The following is a 27,523-nucleotide window of genomic DNA, read 5'->3' as shown; positions in this document are numbered from 1 at the left end:
ACATCATCACGGTAAAAGTATCTATTTTGCTTCTGTATTCACTTGTAAGTATAGAAATAGCAAGGAAAAAAATAAGACACATATATCAACACACACACACACATATATATATATATATGTATATATATATGTATATATATATGTATATATATTGTATATACTTATAATTAGAAAATATCGCATAGAAGATTTACATAGGTAACATTAATCTTAAGAATTTTTTTTTATTTAAGACAAAAGTAAAAGTAATTGCTTTGTTTTGCTACCAGCACCAACTATAAAACAGGTCAAAAACAACAGAGTGGATTTAGATCAATAAAACTAGACCTAATCATATATAGACTTAGTTATTTAAAAAAATTATATATATATTTATATAGTTACCATTGAAAATTATTTCTTTTGTAAAGACAATTGATAATTGTTTGGAAATATATACAATTACAAGTATCTTTTTTAAATAAGTTATCAACCTGTAACTTGAAATAAATTTAAAAACAGTAAAATAACTATATATATATATATATACAAATAAATATATACAAATATATATATATATATATATATATATACGCTAATAGTATAAATTATAGCTAGTACATCACTAAAATTGTAAAAAAGATACATCTAAAGTTGCTACCTAAAATACAAAGCAAAAAAATAGTGTAAAATTACATTAATAGCCTAGGATTATAGTTAACTACTAGACAAATATAAATTAGCTATATATATATATATATATATATATATATATATATATATATATATATATATATATTATATAACAGAGAGAGAGAGAACAATAAAAGACTCAGGTATAACAAAAAAATCTAGCAATACTGTAGCGATATCAAATTATTTAATAAATTAGCTTAGCTAAGATGCAAATACTAGCAGCAGATTATCATCAAGGTCATGACAAAATTACATGCAATTCTAGAGGTTATCAATGCTTGCCAAATAGTACATTTGCAATTATACACAACTATTACAAAGATGCACATACATGGACTAAAGAAGACTTGCATTACATTATGAAATTAGGTGATGCTTTATATATAGATATGCATTTACTTAATAGCGAACAACTTAGGCATCCAGATGAGTTACCAAATTTTATTGAACACAATACTACTATCTATTCTCTTAAACTTAAAGAACCTTATTATGGAGACATATTACAACAATGTGACCCTTCGTTTCCAAATCTCAACAAAATATTAAAACAGGCACTTGATTACAACTCCGGTGTTATACTTTGCATGGAAATTTATGTTATTTCCATTTTTAAGAAAAATGATTCGTACTTTGTATTTGACTCACATAGTCGTGATAACACTGGAATGCCTCACCCAAATGGAACATGTATTACTATACAGTTCAGATTTGAAAAACTTCTAGAGTACATCACCAATCTGGCACACTATCTAAAGAAACCAAACATGAATTGTGTACCGTATGAATTAACTCCAATACAAATAAGTACGATTAAAAAAGAATCACTTCAAAAAGCAATGGTGCTTCATGAAAAAAATAAGAATGCAGTAGCACCGAAAAGTATTTATGTGTATTCTACTAAAGCTAGTGAAAAAATTTTCACACAAGCATTTGAAATGCGTATAGAAAGTGCCAAAAAATTCATTCAGAGATGTCAATCTAAAAAAAAGACTTTTTTGAATAAGGAACAGCCATTAGCATCTTTAGATAATACTCCTAGTACTAGTACATATTCCTGTGCAATTCTCACTACAACAGGGCCTAATAATCTATCTAAAAACAACAGCAAGCAGATCAGCACAACACAATATACTAATACACCACAAGAGACTACTCCTACTGACACATATGCAAGTATACTTAAGAAAACACTAAAGGGCAACACAGAAAGACAACATATTAATAGCACACACATAAATGTACAACAGACAATACCAGCAAGTAATTTAAATACCAACACATATTCTAGTAATGTAATTAATAGCACACACATAAATGTACAACAAACAATATACACAAGTAATTTACATACAAACACATATTCAAGTGATTACTATAATACATATAAACGTATTACTGGAAGTAATGACAGTTTACTTCATGATAATATACACAATAGCACATTGCACAACAAGGAAAGTAGCACAAATAATACCAATATAGATTCAAATATTTTAACACAAACACCACAAGGAAATACCTTTTTACATAACACACATCCACAGGAAAAAAATACACATAGTGATAAAAGTATTCACTATACACATTCTCTTCAAAATAGTATATTTGCTATTCTAAAGAACTACTGTAAACCAGCATATATTTGGGATAGTGTAGACTTGCACTGTATTATGAATCTTGGAGATGCTTTGTACACTGAAATGCACTCTGTTGATGAACAAGATTGTATGCAACCTCTAAAGTTACCAAATTACATAGTTAGCAATGACATAATTTATTCTACAAAGCTCAAAAAATGCTTTAGCGAAGAACTAACAAAATCAGCACAAACTTTACATAGTAAATTTATATCTGCATTAACTTCTACAATTAATTCACAAACTGGTGTATTGATCTCTATAGGTAGATATATAATTTCAGTCTTCAAAACTATACATACATACTCTCTATTTGATTCACATAGCCAAAATGAAAATGCAATACAACATTCTAATGGAACATGTATTGCTATCCAAATTGACTCTATTAATCTTATTATAGAATACATCCTAAAGTTAGGCAATAGAGAACAAATTACTAATTCTGAGAGTATTATTTTAGATTTAACTACTGTGAACATAACAACAATTAGCAAAAAAGGATTACAGCAAACACAACGGAATCATAAACAAGGAAATGTAAAGTCTAGAAAAAGCATATATGTTCATACGACACATATATCTATAAATGCATTAGGGAAAATTCCTTCAAATAACTTACAAGTAGAAAATACATTAATAAACACACAAAAGAGCAATAGTCAAGACAATAGACTGCATGTAACAGAAGACAGTTATTTAGCTTCACACATAGCTCTTAACAATCCTGAGATAATAAACACATTAACAGCTGATGTTGAATCACTAATTCAAACAACCAATATAGAAATTCTAGAAATAAACAGTAATAGAAAAAGAAAACGGACACAAAACAAAGAGAATGAACTTAATCATAGAGATATAGCAGGTCAAACAACAAATGATATAATTAGGATATTTCAGGAAGAAATAAGATATGGACCTGAGTACACTTGCACTATTTGCAATCAACTATGGCATAAGCAAAGTCTTCAAAAAACAAACAGTATTAGTAAGAGAGCTAAATTCATAGAATGTAACATTAGCAAATACAGAACAGATGAGATATGCAGAACATGTTACACATATATATCTAAAGACAAAATACCTCCATGTTCAGTATATAATGGGATGACATTTCCTGATATCCCAGCAGTCTTACACTTGCATAACTTAGAAGAAAGATTAGTATCACCAAGAATACCTTTTTTACAAATTAGAACATTACCACGTGGATTCCAAAAATCTCTATCAGGTGCAGTAGTAAATGTACCTGCAGACGTTATGACAACAGTAACTGTTTTACCAAGGCAAATTAATGATAACATGACAATTCCAATAAAATTAAAAAGAAAATTAAGTTATAAATCTTATACCCATTATGAAAATGTTAGACCAAACAAAGTAAAACGTGCAGCTTTATATTTAGCCACTACTAGCACTTTGTTTCAAGAATATGGAATCACTATTAATAAAGATTGGGATTATACAACACAAGATATACATTCTTGTGATGAGACTTCAGATACAAGTTATATGTCAGATTCCTCAGACAATATTCCAGCAGGAAATTTAGATACTATGTTAGATAATGAAACTATTACTACAGAAACAAATAATATTTTAAGTTTAGCACCTGCAGAATATAACACACCAAGAGGCTTGTATGAAGACAAAGATTCTGAATATTTGGCATTCCCAACTATATTTTGCGGAAAACGAAGGCCAACTAATAAAGAAAGGCATGTCCCAATACATTACAGCACAATCTGTCAATCAGAAGTAAGAAGTAATGATCTAAGAGTAGCAAAGTGTGCTACTAATCTTTTCTTTAAATTAAAAACATTACACATTAAACAATTACAGAGCAAAATATTTATATCTCTTAGGAAATACTTTAATAATGGAAACATTATAACTGCCAAAGACATAAAAGATAAATTAGATACAATTTTACAGTATAATGAAGGATACAAAATACTTAAAACTATCCGTAGTTCACCACCATATTGGGAGCAATGCAAAAAAGACCTTTTTGCTATGATTAGACAATTAGGATTACCAACATTTTTTTTAACTTTATCTGCTGCAGAAACGAAATGGTATCACTTAATTAACATATTATTACGTACAGAAAAAAGACCAGAATGCACAAAAGAAGAATTTAAAAATATGTCATGGGAAACAAAATGCCAATTAATACAGCAAAATCCCATTACATGTGCAAGACATTTTGACTTCCAAGTTAGGAAATTATTTAATTCTATTTTATTGCATGAAAGTAATCCGATTGGCAAAATTATTGATTACTTTTATAGAGTGGAATTCCAACAACGGGGATCACCACATATACATGCTATAATATGGATAGAAAATGCTCCACTATATGAAACTTCTGATAGGAATGAAGTCACTACTTTCATAAATAAGTATGTTACATGTGCAAAAACACAAGAACCAGATATAGAGTCTTTACTACCTCTACAAAGACACGGCCATACCAAAAACTGCCGTATCAAACATAAAAGAACATGCAAATATCATTATCCCAGATATCCAATGCCTGAAACTTTTATACTAGAACCAATAGAGCTAGACAAAACAAATAACGAGCTCTTACAGCAAATTGAACTAATACATCTAACTATAAACAGCCAAGAATTTTCAAATTATACTTTTGAACAGTTTTTACATTCAATGAACATAGATCTAAAACAATATACTTTATGTATACAATCTATTATAGAAAAAAATACTATTTTCTTGAAAAGGACACCAGCTGAATGCTTTATAAATAACTACAATCCAACTATTTTGAAAGCATGGCAAGCAAACATAGATATACAATACATCTTAGATGCATATGCATGTGCTGTGTATATTGTTTCATACATTAGTAAATCACAGCGAGGAATGAGCAAATTAATTGCCCAAGCTGCTAAAGAAGTACATGCCAATCCGAGTATTAAAGAACAACTTAAGCATATAGGTAACAAATTCTTAAACTGTACAGAAATAAGTGCCCAAGAAGCAGCATATCTAATACTACAAATTCCTTTACGGAAAAGTTCAAGATCTTTTGTATTTATCAATACAAGTCCTAATGAAAAGCGTACATACTTATTAAAAGACATCGAAACTATCAATTCTTTACCAGATGAGTCTTGTAAAATACAATATGATAATATTATAGTGAGGTACAGCAAACGCCCTGTAAAATTAGAAACATGTACATTAGCTGACTATGCATCTATGTATAATGAAAAGAAAAAATGTAAAGGAAAAGAAGAAACAGGCCATGACAATTTCCTTATTGAAAATAACTTTCATAGCTCAGATGACGAAGAACTTGAGATAAATTTAGTAGACGAAACAAACTACATAAAACGGAAAAAAGCAAGAGTAATTCGCTATTGCAGATTTAACATCAAAAATGACTCCGAAAACTACTATAGAGAATTGCTCATGCTTTTTTACCCATGGCGAAATGAACATAATATAATTAATAACAAGGAAACGTATTATGAACGCTATCTAGAACTTAAAAATGCAGTTGATTCAAACCATAATAAATATAATAAACATAATAAACTACTAACAACTAATAGCAATGAAACTAGTATATTAGATACATTGCTACCACCAATAGATGCAGAAGAAGATAACGCCATATTCCATGAAGTCCAAAATAATGAAAACCCATTGTATGACCTATCATTTGATTTAGGGATTAGAAGTACAAGTAGAGAAGAAGCACTAAGCAATAACATAATGCCAAAAGAGCAATATGATAGTATAATGCAAAATCTAACAGCAGAACAACTTAACTTTATATATCATCATTTGCATTGGGTTAAAACTAAAGAAACACCATGCTACACATTTTGTACAGGTGGTGCAGGAGTAGGCAAAAGTTTCCTTATAACAGCACTTTACCAAACATTAGTACGTTATTACAATACAAAAGCAGGAGAAAACCCAGATAACATATATGTATTGCTTACAGCTCCAACTGGCAAAGCAGCACATAACATTCAAGGCAAAACACTACATAGTACTTTTAAAATACCTATTTCACAAACACTAACTCATAGACAGCTAACTCATGAGAATAGAAGCACACTACAAGGTCAGCTAATGCATCTTAAATTGATAATAATTGATGAAATATCAATGGTAGGGGCAAATGTATTCAACTTTATACATAATAGATTGCAAGAGATAAAAATGTCTGATCTCCCTTTTGGCGGAATATCTATTTTAGCAATTGGAGACTTTTACCAATTGAAGCCAGTTTTTGACCCATACATATTTGACAACCCAAAACATTCATATAGGCCAGTAAGTACTAATTTATGGCAGACACATTTCAAGTTATTTGAGTTGACTAAAATAATGAGACAACAAAATGACTTGCCATTTGCTGAACTACTAAACAGATTAAGAGAAGGGAAACAAACAAATGAAGATATTATTCAGATAAAAACACGAGAAATAGAGCCACCTGAAACCATTAGCAAAACGATCCCTTACATTATGGGAACTAACAATGAAGTCAATAGCATAAATAATGCAGTTTTATTAGAACATATAACTCATTACCCAGTTTACACAGCTACAGCAATAGATACAGTTGCAGCAGACTTAAGTGAAGCAGTAAAAAAAAAAATACTCCAACAGTTGCCCACAGATCCTACTAAAACAATGAGCCTGCCATCAATATTACATATTGCATTGCAATTAAGATATGATTTAACAAACAATATAAATGTCAATGATGGTTTAACAAATGGTGCAACAGGTATAGTAGAATTTGTAGAAACTATCAATAACAGACCAAATGTAATTTGGACTAATTTTGATAAAGAAACAGTAGGTAAATTAACAAGACAAGAAAACAAACACATATATCACAGTAATATTTTGCCTCATTGGACACCCATTCATGCTATTACACGGCATTTCCAATATACACAGAAATTTATAACTATTATACGCAAACAATTCCCATTGCGACAATCATCTGCAAGAACTATACATAGAACACAAGGAGAAACAATTGAGCCCATTTACATTCACTTTAACAACAGTAAAGTACATCATCTGCATTATGTAGCTTTAAGCAGAGCTAAATCTTTAGACAACATATACATTAGAAACTTTCAGCAAGACAAAATAGCTGTACATCCAAAAGTACATGAAGAAATGACACGTTTAAGAACACACATGCAATTACAAATATCAGTACCACAATTAGATCGCTATAGACAACAGTGTAATATAATTGTCCATAACATACGGTCCTTGCAAAGAAATTACACTGCTATTAAATCGGACCAAAATATCATGAACAGTGATATTATATGCCTCACTGAAATAAACACAACTAGAAAAGCAGGTAAGAATACGTTCTTAATAGAACAATATCACCTAGTATTATTTGATAAATTTCACAACCAGCACACAAAGCATGGTATTGCCATTTATTACAAAAAAAACATGCTTTTATCGCCAATATATCAAACACAACACGAAATTGACTTGTTATTTTTCACTCAGCATCTTAATGATTCTGAATACTTATTTATTATACTGTACAAACCACCACATGTACTTTTGCAAACATTATTACAAGTTTTAAGTAGCATAATTAACTTGTATCCAAATTCGAAATATGTCATCATGGGAGACTTCAATATAGATTTAACACAAATGTCACCAAACAGAACTTTGCTATTAGAATATATGCTACAGCAATTTCAATGCCAGCAAAAAATACAACAATACACAACAGACTACAATTCAACACTAGATCACATCTATACTAATGACAACATCATGCACTACAGTACATTAGAATCATATTATACTGATCACAAAGCATTATGGGTGGCAGTTTAAAATGCAACAACTTCATTAACATGCGATTTTATTACAGGTAATAGCAAAAGGGGAAAAATTTATGTTCAGAATGTGTACTAACATTTTCTCTCGTTTCAGATGATTTCCATACAAGACCTCAAAAAAATGAAACCTGAAGACAACAAGCCGTACCAAAAAACAATCCGAGCCAACGTTATAAAATGTTCCACAAAAACAAACTATACAAATGCTAAACAAGAGAACAAAGTCATGTATCATCTAGCTCTAGCTGATGAAAGTAGTTGCATTAAAGCAACGTGCTACAATGAGCCATTTTACCAGCAAACTAAAGAAGGACAAGCTATTATGATTCGCAATTTCTTAGCCAAAAACAATGTGATTATCATCACGAAACAAACGAAACTATCACGCATGATCCCCTTAACTATACCTCAAGAAATAATACAGGAGGCAGAATATATCCTACAACCCCCTGCTCCACCAATATCACCTATAAAAACAGTTAAAACAGCTTCACTACGCTCATTAATGAGCATTTCTGGGACTATTGCAGAGGTAAGCTTATAAAAAGAAAGAAAATTATCACACACCCTTTTACACACACACTATATACCAAAAACTCTTGCACACAATACTTACCGCTTTGACCGACTCTCACTCTTTGACCGACTCTCACTCTTTGACAGACTCTTTCTCTTTGACAGACTCTCTCTTTCACAGACTCTCTCTTTCACAGACTCTCTCTCTTTCACAGACTCTCTCTCTTTGACAGACTCTCTCTCTTTGACAGACTCTCTCTCTTTGACAGACTCTCTCTTTGACAGACTCTCTTTGACAGACTCTCTTTGACAGACTCTCTCTTTGACAGACTCTCTCTTTGACAGACTCTCTCTCTTTGACAGACTCTCTCTCTTTGACAGACTCTCTCTCTTTGACAGACTCTCTCTTTGACAGACTCTCTCTCTTTGACAGACTCTCTCTCTTTGACAGACTCTCTCTTTGACACTCTCTCATTGACAGACTCTCTCTCTTTGACAATCTCTCTTTGACACTCTCTCTCATTGACAGACTCTCTCTCTTTGACAATCTCTCTCTTTGACACTCTCTCTCATTGACAGACTCTCTCTCTTTGACAATCTCTCTCTTTGACACTCTCTCTCATTGACAGACTCTCTTGGACAGACTCTCTTTGACAGACTCTCTTTGACCGACTCTCTTTGACAGACTCTCTCTCTTTCACAGACTCTCTCTCTTTCACAGACTCTCTCTCTTTCACAGACTCTCTCTCTTTAACAGACTCTCTCTCTTTAACAGACTCTCTCTCTTTGACAGACTCTCTCTTTGATCGACTCTCTTTGACCGACTCTCTTTGACAGACTCTCTCTCTTTCACAGACTCTCTCTCTTTCACAGACTCTCTCTCTTTAACAGACTCTCTCTCTTTAACAGACTCTCTCTTTGACAGACTCTCTCTTTGACCGACTCTCTTTGACCGACTCTCTTTGACAGACTCTCTCTCTTTCACAGACTCTCTCTCTTTCACAGACTCTCTCTCTTTAACAGACTCTCTTTGACACTCTCTCTCATTGACAGACTCTCTTGGACAGACTCTCTTTGACAGACTCTCTTTGACCGACTCTCTTTGACAGACTCTCTCTCTTTCACAGACTCTCTCTCTTTGACAGACTCTCTCTTTGACCGACTCTCTTTGACCGACTCTCTTTGACAGACTCTCTCTCTTTGACAGACTCTCTTTGACAGACTCTCTTTGACAGACTCTCTTTGACAGACTCGCTTTGACAGACTCTTTGACAGACTCTCTCTCTTTGACAGACTCTCTCTTTGACAGACTCTCTCTTTGACCGACTCTCTCTTTGACAGACTCTGTCTCTTTGACAGACTCTCTCTCTTTGACAGACTCTCTCGCTTTGACAGACTCTCTCTCTCTTTGACAGACTCTCTCTTTGACAGACTCTCTCTCTCTTTGACAGACTCTCTCTTTGACAGACTCTCTCTCTCTTTGACAGACTCTCTCTCTTTGACAGACTCTCTCTCTTTGACAGACTCTCTCTTTGACAGACTCTCTCTCTTTGACAGACTCTCTCTCTTTCACACTCTCTCTCTCTTTCACAGACTCTCTCTCTCTTTGACAGACTCTCTCTCTCTTTGACAGACTCTCTCTCTCTTTGACAGACTCTCTCTCTCTTTGACAGACTCTCTCTCTCTTTGACAGACTCTCTCTCTCTTTGACAGACTCTCTCTCTCTTTGACAGACTCTCTCTCTCTTTGACAGACTCTCTCTCTCTTTGACAGACTCTTTCTGTCTTTGACACTCTCTCTCTTTGACAGACTCTCTCTCTCTTTGACACTCTCTCTCTGACAGACTCTCATAAAAAACACTTTCGTACACACTCTTTCGCACACTCACACACTTTCACACACATTCTTTAACACACACATTCTGCTACAACACGCTCACACCAACTCTTTAACACCCACACTCTTACACACCAACACTGTAACATAATAAAAAAAATTCTATTACCAATTTTTTGTCTTACAGGAAGAAGAAACAAAAACAATTATTATTGCTGGCCAAGATACAAAACTTAAATCAATAACTGTGAAAGATACAACGGACTCAGTGAAAATAACTCTTTGGAGAGATGCCACAGACTTCCCCATAGAAATTGGATCCTACATAAAGATGACGCACCTGACAGTGCATGAATTTAGCAGCAATAAAATGTTAAACACAACAAGAAATACACAATTTCAAGTAAGTACAAATTATTAAACTATTAATAACTTGCTCTACTACTCAATCTATACTATTTACTTTTTAAAACACTATCAAACTCTATATTCACTAATTACAATTCACTCAAACTCTCTCTTCTAATACTCTCTATCTAAATCAATTAAGCTATACTACGTATTCTACTAATCACTACTATAAAACTCACATACTCTCCACTAATAAATCTACTACTCAATCTTAACTACTCTCTCTTTATTACTCACACCATAAAAAACACAATTACAGAAAAATAACATTCACTATTTCAAAATAACTTACTAAGAATGCCCAACTATCACTTACAAATATGACTTTAATACTTACACTTAAGTACACAATTTTGTCGTTTTCAAATTCTCTTTATACTACTACGCCAATAACTTCAATACTCCCAAAAATAATTAACAATGCACTAAAAAAAAAAACACACTCTACTAATAACTCAAACTCAACTCACACTGCACTATTAACTATAATCACTATTTACAATACTCTTCTAAAACACAAAACTAGTACCTACTACTCACTATTTATTAATACGTATTTTTACTAAAGTACCTATAACATTACAAAACAGTCTCTAATCCTCTATTATACACACTATATTATACCTTTTCACTATCTTTACTCACATCTATCTTTTCTTAAACTATCTTCACTACTTATTAACATTATTTAAGCCTGCATATAACAAGAAATTTTTCCGTAGGTCAACACAAGAAAAAAAAAGGACTTCAAAAAAATGAAATTAACTAACTTCTTTTTCCTTCACAGAAAATACAACCACCAGAAGAAGAAATAAATATGACTATATATGGGCTAGAAACTGCGCATCAGGAACACTGTACACTAAATGTACATATTGATAACGCCGAAAATTTACAATCAGTAGAAATAAATAACAATGTTCTACTGGACTTCTTCAATATACCAGCCGACATTGACGACATTCAAGAAGCTCTAATGCCTAGCTGGCCAAAAAATGTTAATGTCATTTTTCAAAACGGATACATACTAAAAATACATGAGTTGTAAAAAAGAACACAATACTTTACTGTAAATAGAAGTACAAAAAGAAAATATTCAAATTATGTTTCAGTAAAAAGGCTAAAAATACAGTATTTTAATTAAAGTTTAATTTGCTTTCATACAATAATACTAAATATATTTACTTAAATACAATTTTTAAAGCTTTTTATCTTGTCTTTGCATTATTATTTACAGAGTACATAAGATATGTTACTGGCCAATTTTACTTTAAAAAGACTACAACAAATGCAATAATTCTATGTTCTATAGCAAATTGAGCAAAATGCATAAAATGTTACTGTGCACAATTTTTTTTTTTTACAGAAGCTACACCACATGCACTCATTCTATGTTCTGTAGCAAATTCATCTGTCTTATACCTTGTGAAAGAATGGGAAAATACAAACATCCCACATTCATTAGAACTGCTACTCCCGTGATAATGCTCATATACCTACACTTTCATCCATCCACCCATCATTCATCCCACCACCTTTTCATACATCTTTCATCCATGCAATATTTTATCCACCCATACATCAGCCACGTTTTATTCCATTCGTCCACCCTTTTATTCTACCATGCATCCTTTCATCCACACTTTCATTCATCCACACTTGCATCTTTCCATCCATACTTTCTCAGCCACACTTCGATCCATCCACCCATCATATAGCCACCTACATTTTCACACATCCATTCATCATTCATGCAACATTTTTATTAATACATCCATCTAACATTTCATTCTACTAACAATACATTCACTCACTTTCAGCTTTACATCCATACATCCATCCTTTACACATCCACCCTTCTATCCATCCACTCATCATTCGTCCACCCACCTTTTCAACAATACATCATTCATCCATGCAACATTTTCTACATCCATCTTAAAATGTCAGTCTCCAATATATATACACATCAACGCATCCATCCAGCAACACATCATTTATCCACCGACATTTTCAAAAATACATCAAACATCCATGCAACATTTTAACTATCCATACTTTCATTCTACCATCCATCCTTCATCCATCCAACGTTTCATCTATACATCCATCCACCCACACTTTCATCCACCCACCCATCATTCATCACAACACATTTTCACACATCCATACGTCATTCATCCATGCAACATTTTATACATCCATACATCCACCTTTTCTTACATCCGTCCTTCCGTCCACCCTTTTATCCTTCCATGCATCCTTTCATCCACACTTTTATTCATCCATCCTTCAGCCAGCCACACTTCCACCTTTCCATACATCCATCCTTTACTCATCCACCCTTCGATCCATACACCCATCATACAGCCACATAAATTTCCACACATCCATCCATCATTCATGCAACATTTTTAATAATACATTCATCTACCATTTCATTCTACTAACACTACATCCATCCACTTTCAGCTTTCCATCCAGACAGCCATCATTTACACATCCACCCTTCTATCCATTCACTCATCATTCGTCCAACAACTTTTTCAACAATCCATCAATCATTCATCCATGCAACATTTTCTACATCCATCTTAAAATTTAATTCCACAATCTATACACACATCAACACATCCATCCAGCCACACATTATTTATCCACCTAGCTTTTCACACATGCATCATACATCCATGCAACTTTAACTATCCATCCTTTCATTCTTCCATCCATCTTTCATACATCCTTCATCCATCCAACGTTTCATCTATACATCAATTCACCCACACTTTCATCCATCCACCCATCATTCATCACACCACCTTTACACACATCCATACATCATTCATCCATGCAACATTTTATACATCCATACAACCACCTTTTCTTTCATCCGTCCTTCCGTCCACCCTTTCATCCTTCCACGCATCCTTTCATCCATTCACACTTTCAACAATACATCCTGCATCCATCCACTTTTTCATCCTTCCATCCATCCTTTACACATCCACACACCTTTTCACACATCCATCATTCATCCATGCAACATTTTATACATCAATCTTCAGATTCTTCAGAACTTATGGGGTTTTTCAAACTAGTAAAGTCACTGTGTAATATTGTGCCTATGCATGGTTCTGTGTGGCATCCTCAAGTGCCTTATTGATGTTTTACAACAATACATGCAATCGCATTCTAAGACCTTCACATCATTGTATATGTTTAAAGAAGTTTCGAAGCAGCTGCCTGCATCCATCTAAAAGTGGCTTGTACAAGATATATTTTCATAAGTTGAAAAAAAGGACACAACACTTTACTGTAAATGGAAGTTAAAAAAACAATTAAATTACGTTTCATAAAAAATGTAAAAGTATTTTCTGTAAAGTTTAATTTGCTTACATACAATAATAATAAATATATTTACTTAAATAAAAAATTTAAACCTTATCTTGTCTTTGCATTATTATTTACAAAAAACATAAATATGTTACTGTGCAAATTTAGTTTTAAAAAAAATACAACAAATGCACTCATTCTATGTTCTATAGCAAATTGATCAAAATGCCTAACTTATGTTACTGTGCAATACTTTTTTTTTTAAAGAAGCTATACCACATGCACTCATTCTATGTTCTGTAGCAAATTCATCTGTCTTATACCTTCAGAAACAATGGTAAAAAAATATCCTACGTTCATTAGAAGTGCTACTCCAGTAATAATACTCACAACAAGATAAAAATTGTGAATACGATACATCATTCATCCTACCACATTTTCACACATCCATACATCATTTATCTATGCAACATTTTATCCATCCATACATCCACGCTTTCTTCCATCCTTCTTCCATCCACACTTTCATCCTTCCATGCATCTATTCATCCACACTTTCAACAATGCATCCTGCATCCCTCCACCCTTTCATCCTTCCATCCATACATCCATCCTTTCAACATCCACATTTCAATCCATCCAACAATCAATAATCCACCCACATTTTCACACATCCATTCATCCATGCAACTTTTAATACATCAATCTTCATATTCTTCAGAAGGTACCTTATTAATGTTTTACAACAATACATGCACTCACATTCTAAGACCTTGACCTCCTTGTATATGGTGTTTCAGAAAATTTCTAAGCATCTGCCTGCGGCCATCTAAGAGTGGCTTCAATAACATATATTGTACACCATTGTATAGTTATAATATATTCTTCATAATAAAAAGTTGAAAATAACTCTCCAAAGATTTATAGAACTCTAAGGGCTTACTATACATTGCCCAACAAGGGGACAGCTTTCTGTGTGTGAGCGGGGTGTCTCTAAGTGTGGAGGGGGCTTTGTAGGAGGTGACTCGCAGTTTATAGAAGAGGCTCACAGTCTGTGGAGGGAGCTCAAAGTGTGTGTGGGAGGGCTCGCAGTGTGGTGGTGCTCGCAGTGTGTGTGGGAAGGGCGCAGTGTGGGTGTGTGTTGGGGGCTCATTTGCAAAAGATAAAGCTAGTGCCATTGCAAATAACAATGCCATTTAGTTATGTTAAAAAAAAAGGTCAAGAGCTTTGCCAACAGCTCAAACTTTAACAAAGGCAAAACCATTGCATTGTAAATGCTTGTGTTAACATGGCTGGCAATATCGGCCCACTGTAACAAAAACGGCCAAAACCAGCCCTTGCAAACAGCTCGGCCGCACCCCCTCAATCCCCCAGGGGGGCTGGGTGAGCAGTTTGCCAGGGCTGGTTTCGGTTCCCAGTCCAACAGTTCCCCTACTATTCACGAAATGTCAACCATTGCGGGCGGTAAATTCCAAGAGCTGAAATGCTTTACATGAAGTGTAAAGAAGGGAGTTTCCTGAGCTATGAAACAAAATGAGGGCAGACAGCTTAACAAGCCCTCTTGCCAGGGTACTGCTTGCCTGAATGAAAAGGAAATGTGCACAACTGGTTAATCTGCAAATGTGAAGGGTGCTTAGAAGCCAGTATTAGCTTTAATTGATAGAATAATTTGAAGCCTCCTGATGACAAACATTTATTTTTTTCGAGTGCTATTGCAAGGGAGTTACCAGCTGAGCTGTGAAGTGTGTGCTTTCAAAGGACAGGTATAAAAAAAAGCACAATGTACAGTCTGAGTATTACTAAAATCTATGTTTTGGAAGCACTTTCTTTCTTTCACCTTTTTGCACATTTTGTAGCAGCCCATCTTATACTGTGTGTAATGCAAGTTTAAAATAATGACTTACATGTTCACAGTGCTTTCTGCCACAGACGGGGACCTTTTAGCACTACGCATACACACACAAGTCACTATTCTCTGCTGCACCAACCAGGATTCAATTCTGTGGCTCTCTGGACCTCTGCACCGCACTAACTAAAATAGAGGTTTCATAATATACCATAGTGCATTTCCTACTGATTACCTTAAGTTGCATTTATTTTTCATTTAAGATGTGCCTTGTCTTATATGTAGTTACCTGAAGGTGAAAGACTGAAAAAAATAACAGAATACTTTTTTTTATAGCCACACCTTTGACACAACCCCTACGCTCACTCACCCGCCCTCTTTGGCACAGCGTCACAGGTCCCATACTTTTTTTAATACACGTCAGCCACTTAATGTAATTGGTGCTCATGTAAATCTCTCAGCCTTCAGGTTGAGTTCCCTTTGTATTTAACAAGCATTGGAAAAGCCAATAGGTCTAAACTCATGAGCGAGCTATTGGCGTTGTCAGTCGGGTTGCTGTGGTGAATGAGAAGGCGGTTAGGGGTAGTGAACTGGTGGAGAGTGTGATTGTAAAAAAAAGCGCCATGACGCAGTTAGCATTACCCACGGTTTGATGTCCACAAAACGAGGGAGGTGCAGGGCAGGAGGAAGGGGGCACTGAATGCTCTGTTTAAGTTAGGCGAAGTTGGGGCTATATAAAATAACAAAAATAAAGTGCTGTACATTCATCGCATGGCTTAGAACCAGCATCCTTTTAAACGTGCTGTGTTAATACAACAGTCGGCCTGCTGTACAGAATACCTAATCTGGCCAAGACTGTACTACAGAAGGACCGTTAGTGCGGCATCTTTGATTTCCCTTCTGGGCATCAAAAGAAAAGCAAACACAAATGGAGCCAATCACGATGTGGTTTTGAATTATTCAATCACATTGCATTTTCAGATGTTCATGTAGCCTTGGGTTACCAGTTTGATTTACGGTCGTGCTAGCCATTCATGCAAACTCCTCCTAGTGTAAGCGGAAGAGACAGCTCAGAGCTTGCACAAGTGCAGACTCTTACAGCTCTGTGTAAAAGAGGTGGAAAGGCATATCTAGGGCTATTCAAGTGATTCCTAGTGTAAACAACTCCAAATTCTTGCCTTGGAACAGTGCAGTTAATATTTAGAGTTGACATCTGCAGCTTACAGTGTTGTGGACTGGGCTCTTACATTCCATGGTGAATGGCTGGGCCACTATTCTGTGAGCTCTGTTTACTTTTTCATACAGCCTTTGCAGTGTGACTGCATTAGAAAATGCAACATCATGAAGAGGATTTAATAAAAAGGTGAAATAGTACCTCCATCACAGCGCGAGAAGCGGAGGGACACTAATTATTAAAGCTAATTAATCTGTATTTGGCCCGTGTGCCACTGAGCGAAAAGGAAGTGATGCATAGCCAGCGCTGCCCAATGAGAATGTAGCAAAGCACAAAGGCAGTGATTCCAATGAATGATAAGCAATGGGCGAGTTCCAATGCCATTATTAGACACAAGAGTCTCACAAGCGGTGCACATGTGCTAGCACATGCTATAGAAGGCTCGACCAGAAATCTGCAGAAAATGGACTAAGACGTAAAAACAAAGCCTTAATACAAGGAAAGATAAATAGAGACCCATTTCCAGGCTGATTTGTACAAAGTGAAACCAGAAAACCTAGATAAATCACGGCTTCCCTGATTAAATTACGTGATCGTAACCAAATATTTTATTGCACCAAAACTCTTTTATCTTCACTGTCACGTATGAAAGCACTTTCAAATATGCGAGTTCAGACTACCAGTTGTACAAAACTATCCCTTTTAATACATACTTCTCAGTGGAGTGGTATACTATGCCTTATAAATATTAAAGTTTGTACCTGTTCAAGAAATGCACTTGTTTGAAATTTGAAGAGACAACATGTTTTACTTGATGTTTGTTGTATGATTTACACAGCAAATATTTTCAAAGCTAGACTCGTGCACGGGCTCTAAGATCCAACATAGACCCTGGGCTCAGCTCTGGCCCGGCAATCCCTGTTAATTTGTTGGTTCGCCCACCTCTAGTAGATGGCCTCTGTGACTGCAGTCTTGGGGTCACAGAAACTGTTTTCAGCTCTATGCTTTGTATGCATCACTTCCGACACAGCTTGTACGAAGTCGCTGGTTCCACTAGTTAACACCCCTGGAATTACCCGACATTCTGACGGTCTGACTTTGTTCTACAGATTTGACCTGGCATCGATATATCATGTAGCGGCGTCCTATATTTGGTCTGCTTGGATTGCTGGCAGGGTTCGATAGAAGCTGTAGTGCTAACATATATTGTGATACATTTTTATAGAAATGCCCCTGTTTAGATATTGCATTGAGCACTCTATGGTTACTGTGTTTCTAGGGAAAACGGTCTACTAGGGCTTGTGTTTATTCTTCACTGAAATGATGCAGGGGCTTATTTAGAGTTTGGTGGATGTGGATAAACTGCCACAAATTGATGGTTCATTTCTTGTTTTCCATCAATTTCCGACTGCCTGATTTAGGGTTTGATGGCACGGCGAACAAAAAATCCACCACTCCTCTGCCACCTTTCACTAATCCGTTTAATGGTTTTAAAGACAAAATGTATAGATGGTCTCTTAAAAAACCACAGTACTCAATTCACAGTATATAGAGTCCGTCTTTCCCCGCCAGACCCATGAAGGAAAATACTGCACACATGGCCTGGAGGAAAAAGTGCAACAGGGTAACCCTGCACCCATTCTCAACCAAATCAGCACATGAAAGATGTCCCTGATGCTAAGATCCCCATAAATGTACGTGGTAGATATTGTGGACCTAAGGGCTAAAATGCAGCACAACAGAACCAATACGAAAATGTATAGGTATTTCTTTTTAAATAGTAAAGATGAGCTATATTCAATTTTGGCTATAGGTAAACAAATCATATAGGGAAAGTGAAACCACACTTTACACATATTTAAATGCAACAATTTCACATGTATAATCACTTTGTCTATGCAAAATTAGGGAATGTTTTATTTATTTAATAGCAGGATATTTATTCCCAAATTAAAAAATATAAAGATATTTAAATTCTTACATTTCTACAAAAATGGAAAGGCACATATAAAATCAATTAATGTAAACTAGGCACTTTTTTTAACGATTTTCTTACTTGCTGAATAAATAAAAAACAATATTTGTAATGCACAGCTACCTCCCGAGAGGTCTCCCGGCGCTGGGGGACGTCGGGAAGATTAAGCGAGCTATTGCCCAGAGTCACAAGGTGCTGGGCTAACCTGCCGCTGGCACCGGGGATCGGACCTGTGAGCCCCCGTGTTCCGGAGACAGCCGCCCTGGCCGCTGCACCACACCTCTTCCAACTACATAAATCTAAACTCTCAAATCATCTTACATCAATCATCATGACTTTGCCTTCAATTTAGAAGCATAACATATGTTAATCAGAAGTCCTTCTAGTGAATAGTATAGGCATGTTTGTAAAGAACTCTGCAAGTACAACAATGTATCATATTAGAAAGTAATAGGCCAGAAATGTCTAACACTGGAAAAGGTGTTGTTTACCTTAAAATCAAATATGTACAATATAGAACACATTTCAACAAATACAATAAAAAAATATAAAACAGCTTTAACTTACAAATAATACAAGGGATTTATTTTATATACAAAATACAATTTCACAGACATTGGAGTGGAGGCTGGTAGGGTGAATGTTTTTAAATTGAAGGTGAATAAAGTTCTTGGTCAAAGTTGTTTCTAATTTTTGTCCTCCATATTTTGGGATTCCCCCCACTAATTTTTCTGGCCGTCCAGACACCTCAAGTTGTGTGTGAAGAGGCGGGGTGATTTACTATTCTTAACTACGCATGCATGTACCTTGCAGTTATCTATCTATCTATCTATCTATCTATCTATCTATCTATCTATCTATCTATCTATCTATCTATCTATCTATCTATCTATCTATCTATCTATCTATCTATCTATCTATCTATCTATCTATATATAATATAGATAGATACATATCGTCAAGGTACATATATGTGAAGTTAATTATAGTAAACCTATACTTAGTTGTATAAATTTATCTTCACATTATTTAGGTTCTTCATATTTAGATAGATTTGGTCCAAAATAGTTTTTTATTGATATTATGGTGGAATAACTAAACAGAGCATTACAATTTTAAAGACAAGAAGATGCTGTGATTTAAAACAACGTGTATCAACTGTGAATGAATACCATATACGTTTTGCGCAGTCATGAACAACAGACTAAGCTATTTATTATAATGTTTAATTATACTATATTTCATACTCATCTGTTTACTGCTATGCTGTGGCTTGCAACTGCTCAACCAGTATGTGATGCATGGTGGGAGTCACTCAGCGCAATACCACCTTTTTTCTGCTGGAGGTCATCCCGAGCTGTTTTAATGCAGCCAATTTATTTCACCAGTGGCGGTCCACCCCAAGTTTACCCACATGGATGCTGTGGTGCCGCTAGACCTTGGACATGCTCACTTTTTGCAAAGGCCCATCAGATCAACTTCCTGATGTCCACACTTACCTACACAGATGATGTAAACACAATGGAATAAATCCAACTAACTTGCAAATTAAATGAACATTTGACTTTGAAAAGTAATACACTTTTTTATAAATGTAAATAATAAAATGTCACCGTATAAAAGGTACTGACAATCTAACCAACGCAATTTAAAAAATAAGTTTTGGATGGACTGGCTACCATCCTGCAAGGCTGGGTGAGCTTTTAACCTATTATACCATCACGGATGAATGGCTGCCTACCTAAAGAAAACATCTCCCCTGGTGTGCCGAGGACTTCAGTGCCTTTAGACGGTCCGTTGTGTGGACTGCTTCTTTGAAGCCACTGACATCCCCAACAGACAGGCATACATCTCTTAATATTGTGGGTGATCATGAATCAAAGTGGCATAGCTAAAGACGCCTGCCATCTTTATGCTATGACGGCTCACCCACCAATGTTTCCATAACCATCCTAGGGTATTTTTTAGAAGTTGCTGAACAATATACTCTAATGCACTTAAAATACAAACAGCCACCACATTTGTGACAGAGTATCCTATCAGCCAATATGTAGTTAACAACCTCATAGAACGTGGTGCAGACATAGAATTATTTCATTTCTGTTAAAGGACCAATCATATTGTACAACATATTCCTTCAATGACAATGCTCACTCAATGATGATGATTGCACTTTCTACATCAAAATATCCTTTATCCAAGGCGGATGACTAGGCTAACCACCAGGGTGCATCCTTATGATAGTCACAAGAAAAATACTTGACAAAATGGTGGACAGGAACATTAGTATTAACAGACACATCCGGCATCCAGCATGTTGAGTCTGTCATGTTTGATGGTCTTCCCCACCATGATGCCATACATGTACATCGTTTGCACTAATCAGAAAAAAAGATCGACTTGCCATGGTGGATGATAGAAGAGTGCACAACGAATGAAAGGATGACCAAATCAATTATGAATAGAAACTCTAGTCTGCCATGCAGTGTCCATCAAAAAACAGCAGCCAAAAAAATAAAATGCTCTACCCAATCAGATGTCCTTGGATGTTTATTAATATTATTAAAATGTAGCTCAAAAATTGTATTTAAACATAAATAAATATATATATTTTTTATTAATGTGTTAGTAAGGTGCATGCGATAGTTTAAGTTGTGTATTACACCTTATTATTTGTTTAATCATTTTGTGTAGACAGTGATTTGCCATGGCTCATAAAATCTTTTGACACAAAGTGAAAGTGGAAGTATAAGGTCCTTTTACTTAACCATATATTAAAATGTACTTGTTTATGTTATTAGCAAATATAGATTAGACTACAACACATTTTGGAATAGTAACATATTTCATATATTAATATTTCAAAACAAATTTCACCACTGTAAAGATCATGGAAGCGTTACACTTCTGTGCAACTGGATCATTTCCGGATACTGTTGCAGAATCAAATGGAATGTCTCAACTAACATTTTCTTTTTGGGTTTCTGAGTTTCGTATATCTCACTATGTCCTTGACCAATCTTTTCCAGTTGAATCTGAACTCCATTCTGAATCTCCTGTACCTTCTATCACTCATATTGAAGAAATTCTTCCACTTATCATGCATTCGTTGATGTTTTTCAAGAAATTAATATCAAAGATTTACCACCTCACTGTCCCATTGATTGTGCCATCAACATCTTACAAATCTGGCAACTGGGCATATTGTTCCCTCAAAATCTCAGCCTGGAGCTTCCTTGTTCTTTGTACCAAAGAAAGGAACATCTGAACTTCGCCCGTGTATTGATTATAGACGTCTAAACCAGGTCACTGTGAAGGATCGTTACCTCTTATCCTTGCAAGGAGCTAAACTCTTTACCAAGTTCAACTTAAGAGAAGATATCACCTAATTCAAATGTGATCTGAAGATTAGTGGAAAAAAGGGTTAAGAACACCATTTGGATATTTTGTATATTGGGTGATGCCCTCTGGGCTGAGAAGTGCACCTGGTGTTTCCCAATGTTTTATGAAAATGTTTTTCTCAGACTTAATTCCCCAATCTATGGTCGTCTATCTTGACAATATTTTAGTTTTCTCCAAGCATTCAGCTGAGCATGTTAGTCATGTCAAACAAGTGCTACAAAGTTAGGAGAGAGCACGTTTTGGGCCAATCCAGAGGAGTCTTTTTCATAATGACTCTTTAGAGTACTTCTGTCTTATCTTGCAAAAGGAATTGTCATAGATAGTTGCAATGTTCAAGCGATTCTTGTCTGGCATGTTCCTTACTCACTGAACCAAAATCAGAGTTTTCTTGGTTTAACAAACTATAATTGTAAATTTATTAAAGACTTCTCTAAACGTGTTCTACCCATCACTGGCCTGCTGAAAAAACAAATATTTTCAGTGGACTCAAAATGCCTCCCTAGCCTTCAAAAAACCTAAAGTCCAAGCTCATTAAGGCTCCTATTCTACAACAACCTGACATCACCAAACTATTTATTGTTGAAACTGATGCCTCGGATTAGGCTATAGGGGCCATCTTAATTTAACCTAGTCATGATGATAAAGAACACCCTGTGACTTAAAAAAAAAAAGAAATTCTCCCCAGCTGTGAGAAACTACTCTGTATTGGAGAAAGAACTCATCACAATCAAATGAGCCTTGGAGACAATTTTTAGTAGTAGTTCATAATGATCCCTGAAATCTTCAAGTACTCCAACAAGCTGAATGCCATAACAGTCGACAAGACTGTTTGGCTTTTTTTTTCAGCAGTTTGATTTCCACTTCACATATTTCCTTGGATTTGCAAATCTAGTAGCAGATTCTTTGTCCAGATGTTACCCAGAAGCAGATGAAATTAGAAGCACAGAGAAGATCATCATCCCTCAGGTGTTTATCTCAGGTGTAACTTCCACATTCCTCGAAAAAATCAGTTTAGAAACCAATCGTCTTAATCTGCAGAAACTTAGACAAGTGAATCCAAATTTCTAATTGAATGAAGTTAACAAACTAATCCTTTTTCAAGATTGTCTTATTATTCCAACAAAACAACCAGGAACACATTTTGCAGTTATTTCATGATGCAATCATTTCGGCACATAGGGGCAGGCTCGTTCTTATGAAAAGAAAATGTTGGTGGCCGCCTCTTCATCAGGATGTCTGTACCTTTGTTAATACCTGTGAAATTTGCATTCAAAACAAATCTGAAACACAAAAGAAAGCAGGGTTACTACTATCTCCTGAAATTCCATTAAAACATTTGGGGAATAATTTCTTCTGATTTGTATTGTTGACCTACCTGTCTCTGAAGTCTGTATATTGTCACAGTTGATTCATTTAATAAAATGGGCCATTTTTCCACTCTCCCTAAATTAGCCTCAGCCTTTGAAATGGCAAACATTTTCTAATCAGATATATTTAGGCTTCATGGTTTACCTTTAAAAATCATTTCTGATCGAGATCCTCAATAAATCTCAAAATTTTGAAATTCTCTATGCTATAAATTAGGTATTCAAGGAGCTGTGACTTCTGGTTATCATCCTCAATCAAATAGTCAAACCAAAAGACTAAATAAAACTCTTTTAGAGTATTTGAGATGTTACATTTCCATCACCCAAGATAATTGGAAATATCTCTTATCTGCAGCTGATTTTGCATATAACAATTGTATCCATACTTCCACAGGGTTTTCACCTTTCGTTGCCTTAACAAGTTTCCATCTGGAAACATTTCCTGAATTTTTTTAACTGAAGCTACTATTCCTGCAGTCCAAGATAAGAGAGACAATAATCCTTAATTTACAACAAACCAAAGAAAAGCAAAGAGTGCAGGCTAACCAACATAAATGACCAACTCCAGAATGGAAGGTACACAACAAGGTGTGATTATCATATGTAAATCTACCTTGTACTCTTTGCTGGTCTATATGTTCTCCTAGACACTATGATCCTTTTAAAATATCTAAGATATTCAAACCAGTCATAGTCTGCTTCCAATGTTCCTCTTCTTGGAAGATTGAGCCCTCCTTTCATGTATCCTATCTAAAATTCTATTTCATGTGTAAAGATTATCCTACTAAAAGAATGCCTATATTCGTTGACAGTCAACTTGAGTATGAAGTACAGGAAATTTGTGATTACAGACAGGAGAAAGGCACATTTCAGTATGTGATTGATTGGAAGTGTTACAACACTTGGAATCGTACTTGGGAACCTGCAGAATAACTTCATGCTCCACGACTAATTAGACAATTTTACTTAAGAAATCCCCATAAACCAGGAGCTCCTAAGAGGCGGCAGATTGTAAGGATTGTCTCTTTACCTTCCTTCGATCTCTCTGCACTACTTTAGTGGCGGCTGACCACTTAGCAGGTGATTTGATTATTCTACCTCTCCTTTTTTCGCCAGTTTTCGGGTGTTACTCGTGCAATTTTCTGCTGGTTGGAAGGGGTCGATTCTTACAACTATGACCTTTTGGGCCTCTTACGAGCTGGGGGACGCTGAGGTTTGAGTCCGTCCCTATGTTAGTTAGTCATAGGTTAATCAGGGGAGAAAGCTGTCTGATTCTATCTTCTTTCTTCAACAAACTTTTAGACTCGCCTATGGACGACGGTTGAAACTCTGACCGAGTATGAAAAGTATTTGTTCGCTGTGTCTTCTTTGGAAATCCGCTTTCCCTTCGCGATTTATGGCGATGTTCGTCTGGTAAGTTGAATTTAGATTAGGCTATGTAGTTCTCGCATGTTATAGGACCTCCTTTGAAGTCAACTTTTGCGAGCTGCCAGTCATTTTGTGGTGTCATCTGATTTTTTCATAAAATGACTACGAGCTTTTAAGTGCCCGCTGTTGCAATTTTGAAGTTTCTATCGCGAATATTGGATTCAATCCTTGGTTAACGTGGGATCTTTTTCGAATACGACGGCTTTGTCGCTTTTGAGTAAGTATCGAAGACATCAGTTTAAAGTGTGTTTGGGTGGTTGTACTTACCCCATATTCTAAGAACCTTTGCAGACTGGTTGCTCAATCACCTATGAGAGTTCCTGTAATTAGCAGACTTTTTTATGTCTCAGTCTTCTTTCATTACTTCTTATCTTTTACCCCTTTTTTTGTGATGCTGATTAGCAAGTTTGAAACATGGGTTGTTTTGTGATGTTCTGCCAAGGGATTCCTGTGTTTATTGTTCGGATGTACATCTTCTCATTGCTTCTATTCCAATATGCCGTTTTTGAGCTCATTAATGCATGATCAGAGAAAAGGTAAAAAATTTGAAGGAAATCATAAACACTTAAATGTTTTGTTTTATGACATGTGTCTGTATTAAAATTATCAGTTGGAATTGATTTATATGTAAAAATATGTTTTCTTGCCCACTACAGAGCGTTTCGCTGCTCTGATAGTATCCTGTCCCCCCATTTCCCACTGTTGAATGCTGATGAAGGTGTGGCCGTAGACCTGGCACGGCACCGAAACGCGCGTTGGCGTTGCTTTATTCTGTCCTGCAATTACGATATCCGGTCCCCAGTTGTCAACTGGGAAGACGCTGCAGGACAGCTAGAGTGTGCTACATCTGTAATCTTGTTAAGGATGAGTGATTAATTATTTGATGGATATATGAGTATGCTTGCTGGAATGTGTTTCGAGAGGATGTAGAGAATGTTATTAAGTGTTTTTGAGTGAATGAAAGATGTTTGGGTTGTGTGGGGCGATCAAGTTTGGATTTGTAATTATGGTTATCTGTGTTCTCTATGATTATGGAATTATCTGTTTGTGATGAACTTAATAAATAAAATCCTTATATTTTTCTATTATGTTGTTCTGTTAATTATGTGGGCTGGTTATGCATTCTGGTGAGCTCGATTCTGCTAAGTATAAACATTGGACTCTATGTGAGCCATTTGTATAAATCAGAAGGGGCAGACATTTCTGTTTTTGGTAGTTTATGTTCTCCCCTGTCGGTCTGCCCTTGATTCGTTTTCAGGGTGCCCCTACGTATTATTGATTGCTTTTCCCAGCCCTGTGCTGTGGGGTGTGTGTTTGTGTCTCTTTTTAAGGACCCCTTGGGTGTATGCTAGCCTTGAGAGTTATCCACTTGTTTGTCACACTATCTTTTGGGTGATTGCGCTGATTGAGTGTTGATTGTTAGGTTGTCTGGTCTGTTATTGTTGAGTTTGAGTTGTGAGTGTAAATTGTTGATCTTTACTTGATCTCTTCCCTCCTTTTCTTCTCCGACTATATCCCTTTCCTGTCCTTGTAGTATGGAGAGCATTAAGACCTTCGGCTTCACTGATGAAGATTTCGCGCGCATGAGTGGCGCCACAGAAGGCACAGGTAATCAATTTACTCTATCTAAGGGTATCGAAGGAGAATGGAGCAAACTCCTCAACCTAAAATAGAAATCACTCCAAACTGAAGCCCATGCAAAGTTTATGCTGGACTATTTGAAGGCAGGGACTATTCCGATCGGCCTTCGAGTTAGGAATATCCCTGGGTTATTTGTAGAATTGCGTCCTTCCTATAAAAATGGGCCCTCATCTCAAATAGATGCTCGAGGGACTACATGATGCTTATCATCGAAACAGCACGGGAAGTTTTATCCATCCTAGCCAAGGAGATTGAGGAGCTAGAGGAAAAGTTAAAGAAAGACAACTCGGTATATTTGGGTAAAAAGAAATTAGAGGAAATAAGCCTAGAGATTGACTCCTTTGCTGAATATCTCCTAAAACGGAAAATGGAGAAATTTAGGAAGGATGTCTGA

At 35.5% G+C, this 27,523-nt stretch overlaps 1 protein-coding gene across 1 annotated transcript; it reads left to right on the top strand.

Annotated features, from left to right (window-relative positions):
• LOC144790912 (uncharacterized) lies at positions 1-27,523 on the top strand. Its single transcript, XM_078665550.1, has 5 exons — positions 1-11; positions 8,295-8,732; positions 10,740-10,955; positions 11,751-12,007; positions 27,310-27,523. Exons 2-5 carry the CDS (start codon positions 8,295-8,297, stop codon positions 27,521-27,523), a joined length of 1,125 nt encoding a protein of 374 aa, XP_078521676.1. The 5' UTR covers positions 1-11.

Source organism: Lissotriton helveticus, chromosome 11 (assembly GCF_964261635.1).
Source record: "Lissotriton helveticus chromosome 11, aLisHel1.1, whole genome shotgun sequence".
NCBI classification, from domain to species: domain Eukaryota; kingdom Metazoa; phylum Chordata; class Amphibia; order Caudata; family Salamandridae; genus Lissotriton; species Lissotriton helveticus.
Note: the sequence above shows the minus strand (reverse complement) of the source record. Positions and strands in the feature narration are given on the sequence as shown.

Coding starts and splice junctions, on each gene's coding strand:
- LOC144790912 (XM_078665550.1), top strand. CDS start 8,295: ATGATTTCCATACAAGACCTCAAAAAAATGAAACCTGAAGACAACAAG. Junction 8,733..10,739: donor TTTCTGGGACTATTGCAGAG/GTAAGCTTATAA, acceptor TTTGTCTTACAG/GAAGAAGAAACAAAAACAAT. Junction 12,008..27,309: donor ATACTAAAAATACATGAGTT/GTAAAAAAGAAC, acceptor CATCTCAAATAG/ATGCTCGAGGGACTACATGA.